Source organism: Humulus lupulus, chromosome 7 (genome assembly GCF_963169125.1).
Source record: "Humulus lupulus chromosome 7, drHumLupu1.1, whole genome shotgun sequence".
NCBI classification, from domain to species: domain Eukaryota; kingdom Viridiplantae; phylum Streptophyta; class Magnoliopsida; order Rosales; family Cannabaceae; genus Humulus; species Humulus lupulus.
The window spans coordinates 1,317,717-1,335,929 of NC_084799.1; the positions used below are offsets into that span (position 1 = coordinate 1,317,717).

The following is an 18,213-nucleotide window of genomic DNA, read 5'->3' on the forward strand; positions in this document are numbered from 1 at the left end:
TTTTTAGGACTCGCAAAAAACCTCAATTTTTAAGGCTCTCAAATAGAGGACTCGCAATGCTAGTCCTAAAAAGCATTTTTTATAGTAGTGTGGTTTTAATAATACAAAATTATACTCTTGTGCTTTATAAAACAGTACAAATTACCCCCTTAAATAAAGCTTTGGTCATTTTCTTATCGTACTCTTTCTCACCTCTCTCTTGGGTATGCACATTTATACTAAAAGAGCCTAAAAAAATTTATCTTCCTCTTAGTCAGAGTGTCACCCGCTTTTGCATTGGTCAAGCTTTGCCCGAGAGGCTTCTGCTTTTTCCCCTCTATAGGTGACCAACATGTTGTATAGATTGGTTAGTGCTCCATCTTCGTTCATTCCACCTGTTCTTGTTGTGTCGATGCTATCTACTTTGCTCGATGGATGGTTGTTGGCCTTGGTCGTGTTAGAGTTGTGGTGCACTTGGATTTGGCATTGGGCTCAATGCTCTAGCACTGCTTATGATGTTCTTGCCTCGTTTGAAACCTGTTTCTTGGTGGCCAAAGGATGCAGTCACAGTCCTTTAGTCAAGCTTAGTTTCATCTATTACCGATGTGCCCCGTTTTTCCCTATTTTGAGCTTTTTCTTATTAAATGTTTCATCTATGTTTGCTTAGTGTATTAAGATTTAGTTTTGGATATATTGTATGTGTCAGAGTATCATAAGGCTTGAACAATTTTTAAAGACTTTGTTCAAAAATAGATTTCACCTTTATGAGAACACTATGGGAATACACTTTAGAAATGTCTTTGGGATTTATCAAGCACATCACTCTCAGCTTAATGCTCATTTTTAAGTTGAGAATGTGAAGTAAACATATGAACTGAAAGCTACTATTTATAGAGTTCAAGCACCATTTGAATTTGAAATATGTCCACCAACCCTTTGATTGCTAACATTAATAAATTGGGTTTTCATGGACTTAAATATAAGATTTATAGGTTAGATAAGTTGTTCAAACTGAGCAAAACATTACAAAAACTACTCAAAAATTGAACAACTATGTACTAGATAGCACCTAGTAGTTTTCCTCATGCAATATGTCACCACACAATAAGTAACGTAACACATAATAATTTGTTGGGATTTTTTTTATAAGCATACAACTATTATAAAAGAAATGATTATAATGATCCACTTTTTTCGAGGGTGGACCGGATCCATTGAAAGTCGAGCAATGGCTAACTATGATTACTACAATTCTGGATTTCATGAGGATAGAGGGGCATGATAGAGTGGCCTGTGCCACTTATATGTTGAGAGAGGATGCTCGCATCTGGTGGGAAGTGGCATCGCAGACCAGGGATGTTACTACCCTGAGTTGGGAAGGTTTCGGGGATTTGTTTAGTCAGAAGTAGTAAAATGTTGCTATCAGAGCAACAAAGGTCAATGAGTTCGTGAGTCTTGTGCAGGGAAATATGATTGTTACTGAATATGAGCTAAAATTTGATAGGCTTGCGAAGTTTGCTCCGGATCTTGTGCCTACTGATGCTGCTAGGCAAGATCGATTTATCAGGGGGCTTAATGCTATGATAGCCCGGGATGTTAGGATCACAACGGTACCTGGAGGAACAACTTATGCCTAGGCCGTTGAGAAGGCTCTTACCGCCGAGGAAGCGGAGAACAAGATATGGAGGGAAAGTGCGGTGAGGCGTGAGGGCTGCAAAGTGGTGCCTCCTTATTCATGGATAGGTAGGGGTGGAGGCCCCAGTGACTTCAAAAGAAAGGCTCCTGACACTTCGACCACTGTTGGTTCTGATAGGAGGGGTCGGGGTGGTCAGGGTGGTCGTCAGGGTGGCGGCGAGGCATGGTGGACTTATCTAGAGTGCTCGAGGTGTAGAAGACACCATCTGGGCGAGTGTCAGGCCAAGGCTTGCTTTGTGTGCGGAGCAACAGGGCATCTCAGGAAAGACTGCCCAACGGTGAAGAAAGGAGAAGCAGGGAAGGTGGATAGCATGACTCCAGCTCGAGTATTCACCTTGACTCAGGTAGAGGCCAAGGCTAGTCCCTCGGTAGTGACAGGTCAGCTTTCTAGTGCTGGCTTTCCTTTTACAGTATTGATTGATTCTGGTGCTACACATTCCTTTGTTTCTAGTAGAGTGATTGATAGATTGTGTAGACCTAGTGAGTATCGAACTGCAGGGTTTGGGACTTTATTGCCTACAGGGGAACTAGTAGTTTCTAAGAGATGGATTAGGGCACTGCCAATGATGGTTGATAGTAGGGAACTTTCGGTGGATCTGATTGAGTTAGATATGGAGGATTTTGACATGATTCTGGGGATGGACTGGTTGGTTAGATATGGGGCTACGATTGACTGCAGGAAGAAAATGGTTACTTTTGAGTCTGAGGGCGAGGACCCTTTTGTTTTTGTGGGTGCGGTATGTGGACCCCGCGTACCCATGATTTCGGCGTTGAGAGCCAGAGACTTGTTGCAGGGGGGATGCATAGGTTTCCTGGCCAGTGTGGTGGATACTACCAGGGTTATGGCGGCAGGGCCGGAAGAGACCAGATTGGTGTGTGAATTTCTGGATGTATTTCCTGAGGATCTACCAGGGTTGCCGCCGCGTAGGGAGATTCAGTTTGAGATTGAGTTAGCACCGGGGATAGAACCAGTATCAAGGACACCGTACAGAATGGCACCAGCCAAATTGAAAGAGTTAAAGATATAGTTACAAGAAATTCTGGACTTGGGATTCATCAGGCCTAGCTATTCTCCATGGGGTGCTCCAGTGTTGTTTGTTAAGAAGAAGGACGGGACTTTGAGGATGTGTATAGATTATAGAGAATTGAACAAGCTGGCTATTAATAATAAGTGCCCTCTACCAAGGATTGATGACATGTTCGATCAGCTGCAGGGAAAGACGGTGTTCTCAAAGATTGATCTTCGATCTGGTTATCACCAGCTGAGGGTCAAAGATGAGGACATACCGAAGACGGCCTTTCGAACACGGTATGGGCATTATGAGTTCTTGGTCATGTCTTTTGGTCTGACCAATGCCCCAGCAGCTTTTATGGATCTGATGAATAGGGTATTCAAGGACTTTTTGGATCAGTTCGTTATTGTCTTCATCGATGAGATCTTTGTTTACTCCAGTTCAGAGGCAGAACATGAGCAGCATCTCCAACAGGTTTTGCAGAGATTGAGGGAGCATCAGTTGTACGCTAAGGTTAAGAAGTGTGAGTTTTGGTTGCCAGAGGTGATTTTTCTTGGGCACATAGTTGGGGCAGAAGGGATTAAGGTGGATCCGTCCAAGGTAGAGGCAGTAAGAGATTGGCTGAGGCCAAGGAACGCCTCGGAGGTGCGAAGTTTCCTTGGGTTGGCCGGTTATTACAGGCGGTTCGTAGAGGGGTTCTCAAAGATTGCTTCACCGATGACAGAGTTGACAAGAAAGAATTAGAAGTTCGTCTGGTCAAAGAAGTGTGAGAATAGTTTTCAAGAGTTGAAGCGACGACTTATTTCTGCACCTGTGTTGAGTCTTCCTTCGGAGGAAGGAAAGTTTGTGGTCTATTGTGATGCATCGAGGATAGGTTTAGGCTGTGTGCTGATGCAGAATGAGAAAGTTATAGCCTATGCATCTCGGCAGCTGAAGGAGTATGAGCAGCGGTATCCGACTCATGATTTGGAGTTAGCAGCAGTGGTATTCGCATTGAAGATGTGGCGTCATTATCTGTATGGGGAGAAGTGTGAGATATATACTGACCACAAGAGTTTGAAATATTCTTTACTCAGAAGGATCTGAATATGAGGCAGAGACGTTGGTTAGAGCTGGTTAAGGATTATGATTGTGACATCCTTTACCATCCTGGGAAAGCCAACGTGGTGGCAGATGCGTTGAGCCGGAGGGGCCCAGAACAGTTGTATAGTTCCACCCAGATCTTGAGGGAATTAGCTGATGAGATGGCCAGGCAAGGATAAAACTGGTGGTAAGCCAGTTAGCTAATATTACCTTGCAGTCGACCCTGTTAGAGCGGGTCAAGGAGGGTCAATTAGTGGATGCGCAGTTGCAGGAAGTTAGGCAGCATGTCTTAGCGGGGACAGCTAAGGATTATTCTGTTTCTGAGACAGGTTTGCTTCGATATCAGGGACAGATTTGTGTTCCGGCAGATGAGGGGATCAGATGAGAGATACTGGATGAGTCTCATACTACGCCATACTCACTTCATCCGGGTACCACGAAGATGTATCAGGATCTACGAACGTTATATTGGTGGCCCGGGATGAAGAAGGATGTGGTTGAGTATGTGTCTAGATGTTTGACATGTCAGCAGGTTAAGGTTGAGCATCAGCGACCGGTGAGACTGCTTCAGTCTTTGGGTATCCTAGAGTGGAAGTGGGAGGATATTACGATGGATTTTGTGGGAGGATTACCCAGGACAATTGGACTTCATGACTCGGTGTGGGTGATATTGGACAGATACACCAAGTCAGCTCATTTTCTACCAGTGAGGTCAACCTATACGGTGGAACAGTATGCTGAGCTGTATGTGAGGGAGATAGTTTGTCTCCATGGGGTTCCAAAGTCTATTGTATCTGATCGAGACCCTATCTTTACCTCCAAGTTTTGGGGAGCTCTGCAGAGAGCCACAGGGACTCAGCTGAAGTTTAGCACAACTTTTCATCCTCAGACTGATGGACAGTCTGAGAGGATGATTCAGGTATTTGAGGACATGCTTAGGGCATGTGTGATTGATTTCGAGGGGTCTTGGAGTAAGTATCTCCCGTTGATCGAATTTTCGTATAACAACAGCTATCAGTCCACGATTGGGGTGGCCCTTTATGAGATGTTATATGGGAGGAAATGTAGATCACCCATACATTGGGATGAGATGGGTGAGAGGAGGTACTTAGGACCAGACATGGTTCAAAAGACTAATGAGGCTATTGAAATGATTCGAGCAAGAATGCTTGCTTCGCAGAGTAGACAGAAAAGCTACGCTGATCCTAAGCATAGGAACGCAGAGTTCTAGGTTGGGGACCACGTGTTTCTACGAGTTTCACCATTGAGAGGAGTGAGGAGGTTTAGAGTGAAAGGCAAGCTGAGCCCTCGGTTTTTTTGGACCTTTTGAGATCCTAGAGAGGATTGGATAGGTGGCTTATAGGCTGACCTTGCCACCGTCGCTATCGGGAGTTCATAATGTGTTTCATGTTTCCATGTTGCGGAAGTATGTTTCTGATACGACACATGTGCTGAAGTATGAGGACTTAGAGTTACAGACAGACTTGCCCTATGAAGAGCAACCAGTTCAGATTTTGGACCGGAAGGACAAAGTTTTGCGGAATAAGACGATTCCGTTAGTGAAAGTATTATGGAGGAATAGCAAGGTCGAGGAAGCGAACTGGGAGTTAGAGACGGCAATGCGGGATCAGTATCCCGAGCTATTCAGGTAAATTTCGAGGATGAAATTCTCATTAGGAGGGGATAGTTGTAATGACCCCAAATTCGCTAATAAGGCTTAAGGGCCTTGATTAGTGTGACGGGAAGGCATAAATAGGATTAGAATGATTTTTATTGATTTAAATGCGTAATTATATGATTAATAATGTTTATATGATAATATGAAATATATATGTGAGAACCACATTATTATGTGGGTATGTTTGCAGAGCACAACTCGGGGCGATCTTAGGGCTAGATAGCAAGAAAAGTCACAACGAGATTTAATAATTGACTTTGGACAAGTCAGGGGTATTTTAGGTATCGGGTAGTGATTTGGACTATCGGGTTATGAAAATAAATATATGGAGATATATTTGAGGTTAGGAAGTCTAGATGGGAATATTGGGGGATTTTACCGTTTTGCCCTCGGGGACGGTTCCAGCACCCCGAGCCTTAGGATTAACTTAACGAATAAGACAAACTTAAGGAAACCCTTAGAAATAAATAAACCGACTTTATTTCTCAACTTATCCTCCTCTCTCTCAAGGAAACTAAGTAAAGACCACAAGGGAAAAATAGAGGAAATTTCTAAGAATTAGAGCTGAAGATCTCTGGGAACTCAGTGGGAATTGAGGCTGAAACTTTAAGGCTTTGTTCAAGACTCATCCAAGGAATTGAATCAACACTAAGGTAAGCAGGGATTTCTCTATTTTTGGTTTAAAAATTATGAGTTTTCAGCTGGGTATTGAGGTGTTTGTATCATTGATGTTTAGGGTGGAATTTGAGCTGGAAAGCTTTGGAAACTAGCTGGGTTTTGATTAAAGAAAGGATCCAACTGAAGAGGTAAGCTTTAATTCATGAATTAGAGGTTTGAATTTGAGTTTGAATGGCTGGTTTGAGTGTTTGTAGTTCTTGAGTTTCATAAATTGGAAATGGGATTCTAGTGGGTTTTTGGGCTGTATTTCTGTTGGGATGTGTTGTTAGAATCAGGATAAATGTGTTGTGATTAAAGGGTTTTGAATTGGGGAGCTTTGGGATGGCTTTGGATGAAGTTTATATGTTGGTAATGGTGGGTTTTCTGGGCACGAAGGGAAGGGCCGCGGCTCTGTTCTAGAGCGCTGCGGCCCTAGGATGAAGAAGAGCCAGGAGGGCTCGGCCAGGGGTGAGCGCTGCGGCGCCCATTGCAAGGGTCGCGGCGCGTGTCTTTGCCCAGGGTGGTCCTTGGTTCTATTTTGAGGCTAGGGCCGCAGCCCTTAGTTGTGCACCTGAGCATTTGGGGATTTTAGGCACGGGAATGTAGCCTAGGGTGCTCGGGATCGATTCCCCCACCGTGTTTGGTGGAATTCGATGTCCCGGAAGTTAGCTTTGTATCTGGAAACCCTTATTTGAATATTAATGGAACCCTATACCTTGGTTGTGACTAGGTGATAAAAGCTTAGGCCCGGGAACGGATCGTGCTTGAGGAGCGTTGCTCGTAATCTAAAACTGCAAAGAACAAAGGTAAGAGAAATGCACCTGGTTGAATATTTGAAATGGTACTAAAGGTTCCCTATTGAGTATGCTTGAAAATATGGTATTATATCATGCAGGCTAATTAGTGAACCAACGACCTAAGGGTGCCAAGGGTTACACTAGCGCACAGGGTGCGGCTTGGCCACTGGTAGCCAAGGACAGCTTAATATGCACTGAGCTTGGTTTAAGCGGGCCGGAGTCAGTGGGGTAAACAGAGGGTGCGACCTAAGTTGTCGACCCTGATTATTATGTGATATGAATGTTATAAGTGTTTGATTGCATCCATGATTCTGAATATATGCTGAATGATTAATGTGGATTATTTGATAAGAGATCATGCTTAGCGAGTTTACTATATGTTGTTATTGTTTGTGTTGCATATCATGTTTTCTTGCTGGGCCTTGGCTCACGGGTGCTACGTGGTGCAGGTAAAGGCAAGGGCAACTTGATCACCCTTGATTTGGAGAGCTCTGCGAGCGGAATGTACATGGCCAGCTGCTCAGCCGCCACGGTTGAGGTTTCGGCAGGGACGCGAGACCCAAAGATTGTCTATTTTGCCTTAGTATGGATAATAATTGTTAATGTACTTTTGGAAGTCTGTAAACCAACTTTTAACTCTGTTCCTTTTGGGATCCCGTGTATATAACAATTTAATTATATAAAATGAGACTTTTGAGACCAAAACCTTTTTTTTTAACCCTAGCTCATACATGTTTAGTGACACGTTTTTAAATTAATGACTTGATTAGCAAGTCTTGCACCTTTATAAGTACACAGTGTAGCGGTCTTGGCTATCCAGGGCGTTACAGTTCTCTCCTCTAGGAATTTATTATCCAGTAGGATTGTCTTATTAGGAACATTAGAACCTTATTATCTGTCTTTCTAGGTGTATGCTGGCTCATGTGGCGCGCAATAATAATATCGCTGCTTATGGTTTGGAAAGATATGCATTTCAGATAAAAAAACGAGGTTACCTAGTTGGAAGAAATTCCAACATGTATTATGACCTATGTACTCCATGATTTCCATCAATGAGCATTTGGTCAATTTGTTAAAAACAAAAAGAAAAACAAAGTTATTATTGATCACCGTGATGAGGGAGAGGGAATACGAGTACAAAGCTCGGGCTTGTGAATTATTAACTAAAATCCAATTTAATCCTGCCATACCTAAAGAAAAAAAAAAGATGAATTGTAAGTGTCGTGGACAAAATCTGTCTACATGTTAAAAAGTCTAATAATCCATACCTAAAGAAAAAAAAAAGATGAATTGTAAGTGTAGTGGACAAAGTCTGTCTACATGTCAAAAAGTTCAATAAGCCAGTCGGACTAGCCAGCCAGTCAAGCCCGACCCAACATAAACGAGCTCAAATATACTAAATGAACCACCAAAATGGTTAGTCCATACCCAGACCCTAATTTGTATACACTCAATCAGTCAGGGACCTTGAAACGGTCAAGATACATGCAACCTAATGCCCTGGATTCCCTATTATGGTTAATGGCTGGTTTAGTAGGCCGGGAGGGCCATAACTGTTTAATTATGCCATTAAATGTGTTTATGCATGTTTATGAGAATTATATTATAATATAATGTTAAATGCATGCATGTGAGTCCACATTTGTTTACAGGGGTATTATGGTAATTTGGCCCGTTGAGGGTACTTGAGTATTTGTTTGCGTGATAATGATATATTGTGAGACCACATTATAATGTGGATTGGTTCGAGTATTTCGACATGAGACGATCTTTAAACATGATTTATCGGTTTGGTCATAACAGGTTTGAGCTCGGAGCTCGGGGTGAGTCTCGGGGTGATATTAAAGGTTATAGCGTTACCGGGGATTTTAGGGTAACGGGTTATGAAATATTGGAGTTTGAGGATATTGAGATTAGCGGGAAATGGGAAGCGTTAATTATAATTAACGGGTTTAGTGTAAGTACCAATTTTGCCCTTGAGTAGGTTCAAAAGGGTTTAGGATAACACAAGGGTATTTTGGTCTTTTTGGGAGGATATATGTGACATAGGTGGTTTGGAAGGCTGTAGAATAACAGAGTAAAACAGGGGTTTGCCTTCTTTCTCTTCCCGTACACCACTTCCTCCATAGCTTTCCTTGGTGTTTTGTGTTCAAGGTGGGATATCAAGCTAAGGAACCTCAAGGTTGAGTTAGTAGACTTGGTTCTGCTTGTGTGGGAGTTCAAAACAGGTTTTGAGGTAAGTTTTGATCATTAAACTTAAGATATGCTCTGTTTTCGTTTTAGCTTTTCAGTCATGGGTTTTGATGTGGAAAGTGTGAATCAAAGGGGGTTTTAATGCTAGTTTGATTGGGGTTTGATGTGAGTGAGCTAAGGGAGTTGTTTGGGGGTTTAATTGTGTGTTAGGAAGAGGTTCTATGAGGGTTTGAAGGTCTGGTTTGAGAGGGAATTTCACAGGGAGAAAAACTGGTTCGTGTGGCCGACTTAGCCATTCTGGGCTGGGCGCCGCGGCGCAGCAGGGGAGCGTCGCGGCCCTTGGCGTTTGGCAGGCAGGGAGCCTCTCTGTCTGGAGGCGCGCCGCGGCGCAGAAGCAGGGAGGGTCGCGGCCCTTAAGGCCAATTTTGCTAAAATGAGGTTTTTAGCTTGGGGATTCAAACCATAGGCCTCGGGGTTGGACCTAGTACCCGGTTGGGTAGTATTTGATGTCTCGGGGGCTGGGATTTGGTTTGGGAACCCTTGGTTATCATTTTTATTGATGAATCCTATATTTTGGTTATGACCAGGTGACCGTCGAGGAATTTAAAGGTTGATCGTTCTCAGGGGTCGTTCATATTATAATACTCACTCGAACCAGAGGTAAGAAAACGGTGTATGAATACAGTTGCACCCTGTATAGGTATATGACATGCATGGTTTGATATTAAGGCGTGTTGGTTGATATATGTGGACATGGATTGCATATTAAATGCTACTGAATGCTGATTACCTGCGTGAGACACTGACTAGTCAGGGACCGACTCTAAAGTCGAGAATCATGCATTGAATGGCTCTAAAGCATTAATGCCAGACCGACCCTAGGGTCGAAGAACTTATAAGCGCTTGCCTGGTCTACGACCAGATGACTATAGCCAAGGTATATGACCCCGGTGACCGTTTGTCACATGGCTAAGGGACGTTGTCCATAGTTTCGACTCTAGAGTCGTGAGGAAGGTTATGTTGGTGACCAATCACCATGCACCTGTCCTGAACGAACTTATGAAAGAATCACCTATCAGTTAAGCCCTGGTGACCCTATCGTCACATGGCTAGAGGGAGCGATGCTCATTATTGTGACTTTTGGCTATTGTCACCTACTTGTTGGACTGATAGTCCTGAATGGTTGTTATGATCGTTGTTGATATTATATCATGTCTTGCTATGTTTTCTTGCTGGGCCTTGGCTCATGGGTGCTATGTGGTGCAGGTAAAGGAAAGGAAAAGCTTGGCCAGCCTTGAGTGGAGAGCTTGGGCGATGTAATGTACATACAGGGCCGCTTGACCGCCACGGTCAAGGAGTTCTCAGAGGGACTACGGGTTTAGCCTATTTTTGCTGCTTAGGCCGGCGGGGATTGTATATATGAACTGTAGCAACTCTTTTGTAACATGAACTACTTGTAAACGTTTTAAAAAAGCTCATGAGCAGTGTATTTACTTAATGAAAAGTGCCATTTCCCTTTTACTGGTTTTATACCTTAACCTGTTAATGACACTTAGATCACGTTTTTAACCAAAGGACTTGGGTAGCGGGTCAAATTTTCGGTTCACCGTAACTGTTCTGGGGTAACCAGGGCGTTACACAACCCTTCCCATGAATTTCATAAGGTAACCACTTGGAGCAAGTAAGACGGATTCGGAGGGCGGAAGAGCAATGGTCGGGAAAACGACTATAAGTAAGACCTTAAGGGGGGACTAGCAGATCAGCTGATAACCATTATTACTCTACTTTATTCTCTTACTGAAATGAGTATTACTCCCTCCAAGCGAACCAGTCAAGCAAGTCGAATCAGTCAGCCTAGTCTGACCTGACCAGACTTGACCCGATCGTTGAGTTCCGTTGTCGTCTCCACCATCACTCTGACCATCCTACTACTCATTCATCAATCATTTTATCATTATTTTCGTTATAGTCTAGTTACTTTCAATTAGCTTTCGTTACAACTCGACTAACTTGAGCGTCAGAATCCCTTTAGCTGACACCACACTGGTGCTCCCAATTGAACTCTCGTCTCTCTCTTTATTCTTGACAAGTTGATGGTGTTCGTCTAATTAATTATAGGAAATCACATCTACATTAAGCATTTTTAAAAAATTGAAAATATTAATTGATTTGTTTTATATCTACATACATGAATGTTGTTTTATTTCTTCTATGAAAAAAACCCACATTTATTCTCTTCCACTTCTTCGTTATTTATTATATATTAGATACAAGCAACGTACAATATGCATGTTTACTTAGTTTTATTTATAGAATTTATTAATATTTTTATTAAATTTATATTAATGTTATATAAATTTCAAATAAATATTTTATTTTAATTAAATAATTTATTTATTTTTGTTTAAGTTTATGTTTGTTATAGTTTTTGAATTTGGGAGTGACAACAACAGATTATATATTATATATTTAATGTAATATTAAATATTATACATGAATTTAAGTTTCTTGCTAGATTTAAAAAAAAAACAATTTGTTGCTAATTCACAATAGATTATATTTTATGTTTAATATGATATTAGTTTAAGTTTAATTAAATTTTATTTAAGTTATAAAACGTATGATTTTATTATTTTTAAATAATTATTATTGTAAAATATCTCAAAAATATTATATTTTAATTTGTTTAATTATATAATATTTTAAAATAATTATCATTGTAAAATATTTGAAAAATATTATATTTTAATTTTTTTAATTATTTACTATTTTTAAATAATTATTATTGTAAAATATATCAAAAACATTATATTTTAATTTTTTTAATTATTTACTATTCTATATAAATGTATACATTATAGTTATAACAGACATCTAACTAAATTTTGAAAAATTTAGAATAATTTACAATATAAAAAAAAATTACATAAAATTGATATTTCCTTCTTAAAAAACTTTCAATATACGTAAGATATTTTTGATAATTCATTCGAGCACAAATAAAAATACTTTTTAAACTTTGTAAGAGAATCTGACAAATCACAATCATATCAAAGATGCTCACACTACATAACCTAAACCATATCAAATAATTCCAAAAGTATCAGAATTTACGCACTTTACTTGTAAATTAGTCATGAGAGGAAATTTACAGTTACATTTTAATGAATAAATTAATTTGCTACATGGTATATTCATTAATGGAAACAAAATTGTTTAGCTAAAAAATATTTTACAAATTTATTAGTTAACGATTTAAATGGTTTAAATATATTTTCTTAGTAAAACTAAGAAAAAATAGATGAATACTCTTTTTTTTTTCGGTAAATAAATTTTAACCAGAGTGTAAAGCATAAAAATATCCAAGGTTTTCATCAATAAGATTTATTAATTTTTTTTTTCTCTGAGAGGATTTATTCAATGAAAAAATAAATAAATAAAAATGTGTAGCTGTACACTTCCCACAAATAGTCAAATGCCAATATTTTTTAATGAGTTGACATGTTTATATTTTTAACATTTGTCAAAGTAATTAATTTGTTTTTTGGTCCCACAAGCTTGATAATTTTCTCTCTTTTTTTTTTCTTCGAGAATTCATGCTTGATTATTTTAAATTGTGAAGTGAAAAGATAAACGATATTTTAAAATTTATTATTATGAAAAAAAATAAAAATAAAAATAAAAGGCCAAATATGGTAGTTAGCTAAACAAATGGGCATCGTTGCATTTTTCATTTAAATAACATTAATTCCTTACCAAAAAAACTATTGTATAGCGCAGATAAAATTTTAGTAATTAAATTATTTGATTCATATTCCAAAACTGTTAGCAGGTAGGTACAACACTATAAAAGGAATTATATTGATTCGAGTTCCAAATTCCATTAGCCAAATAAAGCAAACCTTAAAAAAGAAGTTCCCCTTTTTAACTTTCCAAATTCTCAAATATATATTTTTTAATTTAATCACGACAGGTAATATGCCATTTACAGCAGAGCAAACGACATCAAAACCATAAAAACGACACAATATTATGAATTTAGAAAACGACAATATGCATTTGGGTGGATTACTTTCCAAATTCTCAAATATCTTTTTAACAAGGCATTAATCACAGCTGAGTAAACGACATCGAAACCATACAAACGACACAACACTTATGAATATAGGAAACGACAAACATGCCACTTATAGAGCTGAGTAAACGACACGAAAGCAATAAAAACGACAGAGCATTTATGAAGTTAGAAAACGACAACATGAGTTGGAGAACGTGGTAGTACAACAAAGAAGGCCATAGATAAGCTCATAGGATGCGTATTACTACTACCTACTACCCACCATATATATTAAAAATTGTGGGGCCCACAAGTACAAAATAAAAGTTATAATAGAATGGTAGATTCGGAAAACGACAGCACCGGAAATTCAACGCAACGAGTAAAACGACATTAGTTCCATAAACGACAGTAGCTTTGTGCTTAAACGTGGAAAACGACAAATATGTTGGAAAACGACGACAGCGGGAATTGATTTTTATGGGTAAAAGAGATGAATTTGGAGGAGTATATATACAGCAAAGCCAAGCCGAACGATCCCAAAGAGACTCGTCTGACTCCGAGTAGGGCTTTTGGTTTGCTTCAGTCTCTCACAGACACTCCTCTCCACTATCAATAAGGGGGCAGAGAGAGAGAGAGGCCAATAACTCACACTTCAATCTACTCTGTTTTCCACCACTAGTAAGCTTCACTTCTCTCTATACATGTATATATATATATGTACTACGTATGTGTTCATATATCAGTTTGTTTTTTTTTGTGTATGTATAAAGTATTGATATTTGTGTATTGGGTGTTTGTTTGAATCGAGTTTTTTTGGTGATTGTGTTGGGTTATTTACAAGTGTAGGAGTGTTTGTATGATGGGAGAGAGAATCACCCCTGGGAGTTACTTCCAGTACCCTCCTCCTCCTGGAGTCCATGCTTCTCCGCACAGGTCTTCTTCTGTTCCTGTGGATCGAGAAAGGTCTGTATAATTGTTTATTTTGTTTTTTATTTAATGGGTATTGTTTGATATTTGCCACTGCCTGATTCTGTTCTTGGTTTTGTAGATGTCGGTGGGTCAGTGGTGGATTTGAGTTTTTTTTCAATTGTGTGCAAAACAATTGTCTATTGGCTATATTTGTTCAGATTGTCATATATAATATCCCCTTGCAAAAGAAATAGCTTCTTGAATTTTGATTTTAGAAATCTTTACTATTCTTCATGTCATGTTAGATTTCATTGCTTCCACTACCCTGTAGTCCATATGCACTTTGCAAAGATAACTGAAGTAGACATGTGAGAAGGAGATCTGGAGACTTTGTGGTTTATCTTGTTGAAAATTGAAACTTGTTTGATGATGTTTATTCTGGATTCTCTTGTCTTCATTGTGCTGTTTTCTTTATTTGATTTATCACTAGAATGAAATTATTGTGCATAAACTGTGACTGTTTTCTAAGTTTAAGATACCATTATGCTCTGGTTTACTAATGATATGGTACTTAATTTGATTGGTTTGAAAAGTGGCAGGTATTTGGCTGAATTACTGGGAGAAAGGCAGAAGTTGGTGCCATTCATTCAAATTTTGCCTCACTGTAACAGACTTATTAGTCAAGGTTTATGAATTCTTTAAGTTTATTACATTTGAGATAGTTGTTTCTTACTATATCTTGTGCCAACTTTTAGTCTTTTAGTGATCATTTATGTTTTGTTTTCTTGTGCTCTTTAAGCAACCCCTTATGCTTTCTTGTTAAAAAAAAACTTTGCGAATATTTGGTTTCTCAAGCCTACATGATCAACCTAATTTGGATTTGCATCTCATATTGGCATTCTGAAAGTTGGCTTCTCTCTCTCTTGATTATTTTAACCTGCCTATGATTTTGCATCTTCGGTATCTGAAAAAGAATTGCAGGGTTACTGCAGCAAAGAGTTAATGGTTGAGGTGAAATATGTGATATTTAATTGTGTCGCACCCACAATAGATGACACATATTTAAAGTGTGTTAATATTACACGTACACACACAAGTACGCACACTCGCATTCACACATAAGATATATTCCTTTTTTTCATGCTGTACTGATATATGCCAATAACAATTGTACAGCGTAAACAAGTTCTTTGGTACTTAAGGTCATCTGTTCTATTGGTTGTAAGTTTATGTATGCCACGAAGCGTTTAGTTTGTGAACCTGACAAACAATCTTCTTGTTTCACACATTTTGTGCTCAAACCGTACCTTTTTGTTTATGCCATCACAGAAATTAGACGGGTATCAGGAGGTTTCAATCCAAGTTTTGTAGATCATGAAAGACTTGAGCATGAGAGTCCACTTCGGTCATTAAATCAGCTTCCATATGGCAGACCAATGGATTTGGAGGGATGGCCTGCAATGCAAGTGGAGGTAATGCCATTCTCTCTCTCCTTCTTCTTTTGCTTTGCCTGCTTGAATTTGTCTGTCTCTTTTTCGTTAGAGATCCTATTATTTGGTTATATCTTTAATTTTTTTTGTAATCATTTATTTGTGCCGGTTTGTTGAGTGACATGCATCACTGTTGGTTTTCTTATTTCTTCTTTTAGAAAACTAGAACTATCTGTTCCCCTTTTAGTTTGTGATTTTTTTTGCAGTAACATAATTTGCACTTAAATTTTTCAGCAATTATAAAGTTAGTTAATGTCTTGCAAGAAAATAGGTGTGAAGCACCAAAATAATTACTGTGGAAGTGTCCCTAGCCATGCCTTGTGTTTGCCAATATAGTGTTGGTTCTCTTTCTTTTTAGGTTCAACAAGAAATTTTTAACAGTACAGTTGTAAGTGCAGATGTTTAAAACTATGATATTATTGGCCTTGCTGTCACTTGTATGGATACTGTTTTTATTAGATGCGTGTTTGCATTAAAGAATGGCAATATTATTTGCTAATTGGCTGGAATTTTTTATGCACATCTTCTCACAGATAATTAAGCATAAAAGTAATATGAAGAGGAAGTAAGTGTATATTGCCTAATGTGATACTTAACAAGCTTTGGATTAGTGTATGCAATTGCCATGCCTACTCATTAAGTATCATTGTATGAAAACTTCAAAGGGAAGAAAAATTCATGCACGAGAACAGAGTATTAACGACATACAACAGCTAATTAAGATCTTTATGTGTGGGTTATGCTATGCATGACTTTGTATTTTTTTTGTTTGATCAAAATTTCATTATGACTTGATTCTTCTGTAGGAAAATGGACATTCTCAAAGAATAGCTCCATACCAATCTCCTTCCATGGGATGGTCTGGCGCGCAAGGAATTCCTTCTACTCCTAATGTAAAGAAAGTGGTTAGATTGGATGTTCCAGTTGACAAATATCCAACTGTAAGTAATGCGATTTCATCTGATATTGAGGTTATATCGAAAGTATTATGTATGTGATGGTCTTTTATTTTCAAACTTTCAGTATAACTTTGTTGGCCGAATTTTGGGACCTCGGGGAAACTCTTTGAAAAGAGTTGAAGCTGTGACAGAATGTAGGGTGTACATAAGAGGCCGCGGCTCTGTAAAAGATTCTGTAAAGGTACGTTGTCTTGATCGAAGTGAGAAAGGATTTTTCAAAATTTTCGCTTACAAACCACTGATCCTTTCAGGAAGAGAAACTAAAAGACAAACCCGGGTATGAACACCTAAATGAGCCGTTGCACGTGCTCGTGGAAGCTGAATTTCCAGAAGATGTAATAAATGCACGCTTGGATCGTGCGGTGGGAATTCTAGAGAATCTTTTGAAGCCTGTGGTATGTACAATACTGAGCATGTAGTTTTGCTTTGCATGTACTGTCAAAGTAGTTCCAACATTTTCTTTTTTTTCCTTCTTCTATAGGATGAGTCCTTAGATCATTACAAAAAGCAACAATTGAGGGAATTGGCCGTGCTGAATGGGACACTGAGGGAAGAAAGTCCTAGCATGAGCCCCAGCATGAGCCCAATCATGTCTCCTTTTAACAGTACAGGAATGAAGCGAGCCAAGACAGGGAGATGACCACTTTAGGCTGTTAATGAGCGAATTTGTGTAACTGTGGCCGCCTAATTTACTGAAAGACCTGATGATTTCCTGGTTAATATTGTCTACTACTGAGCCTGAGGAGGAGGCTGGCATTGACAAAAACTGATGGTTGAACACACACTCCTCTCCTGAGTACATTTTTGGGCTCTCTGCTATATAATTGTTTGGCATCCTCTCCTGGCAAAGCTTACTTCTTCTGCATCTGCATCAATATATTCTCTTATTCATTTTGCTCAACACACTCTGGTTTTCCATTCTTTCATGTATCATTCCTCCCAAATAATACATTCTATTATTATTATTATATTCATTAGTTTATTATTATTCGTAACTTGTAGCCAGTTGCTGCTGCAGCTGAGTTGTGAAACACTTCTTGACGTCCTTATTGGTAGATTCTTTTCATTAACTAGTTTGTTATGACTTGAAAATAAAGAAATTTCAGTTTGTATTATATATTTGCACATTTTGTTTTATAATATTGTTACTTTGTAATTCACATTAACTGCAATAAGGTGCTTATCTAACCTAATTCAATTTTGCTTTTTAGGGGAATTTGAGTGTGCATGCATCATGTTATGTGGCTACATAATTAAAAAACTATGTTGTTTATTGGAAAAATTAGCCAACTATGCTAATGATTCAAAACATTCCCAAAATACCCTTCTTAAAAACTCGGTTTCCCTCGCTCTAGCAAAATTGAATCCCAATGCCGAGAGTGCACCCATGTCTCTGATGTTGCACTGAGGAGGACCCAAGCCACCTCCTACACCAGGTCTGTCGCTTAATTTTGTCGTTAACATCGACCCAATTTGCTTGGTTTGCCATTAAAATTGAAGGTTAGGTGCAAAATGGGTCGACGTTAGTAGTGAAGGTGGCGAATTCAAGCGGGGTTGCTGGTGTAGGAGGAGGCAACATGGGTAGTTGATGCGACATTGGGGACGGTGTCGGGGTCGAGAGTCTTATCGGAGTTAGGGTTCCATTTTGCTCGTCGGAGTGGAGAGAGGGAAACTGAATTTTGAGCGAGTACTCTGGGAAG

The 18,213-nt window shown here is 39.0% G+C and overlaps 1 protein-coding gene across 4 annotated transcripts; it reads left to right on the top strand.

The window, feature by feature from the left end:
• The first annotated feature begins 13,677 nt into the window (after nucleotides 1-13,677).
• LOC133790192 (KH domain-containing protein At1g09660/At1g09670) lies at nucleotides 13,678-17,628 on the top strand. 4 transcript variants are annotated; one of them, XM_062227722.1, is made up of 8 exons: nucleotides 13,678-13,833; nucleotides 14,002-14,118; nucleotides 14,658-14,749; nucleotides 15,394-15,536; nucleotides 16,361-16,495; nucleotides 16,578-16,694; nucleotides 16,765-16,908; nucleotides 16,995-17,628. In XM_062227722.1, exons 2-8 carry the CDS (start codon nucleotides 14,012-14,014, stop codon nucleotides 17,151-17,153), a joined length of 897 nt encoding a protein of 298 aa, XP_062083706.1. In that variant the 5' UTR covers nucleotides 13,678-13,833; nucleotides 14,002-14,011; the 3' UTR covers nucleotides 17,154-17,628. The 4 variants fall into 4 exon arrangements, with proteins under 4 accessions (XP_062083706.1, XP_062083709.1, XP_062083708.1 ...); XM_062227725.1 differs by having other exon boundaries at nucleotides 14,664-14,749; XM_062227724.1 differs by having other exon boundaries at nucleotides 13,690-13,833; nucleotides 13,997-14,118.
• Nucleotides 17,629-18,213: the final 585 nt, after the last annotated feature.

Coding starts and splice junctions, on each gene's coding strand:
- LOC133790192 (XM_062227722.1), top strand. CDS start 14,012: ATGATGGGAGAGAGAATCACCCCTGGGAGTTACTTCCAGTACCCTCCT. Junction 14,750..15,393: donor TAACAGACTTATTAGTCAAG/GTTTATGAATTC, acceptor ATGCCATCACAG/AAATTAGACGGGTATCAGGA. Junction 15,537..16,360: donor GGCCTGCAATGCAAGTGGAG/GTAATGCCATTC, acceptor ATTCTTCTGTAG/GAAAATGGACATTCTCAAAG.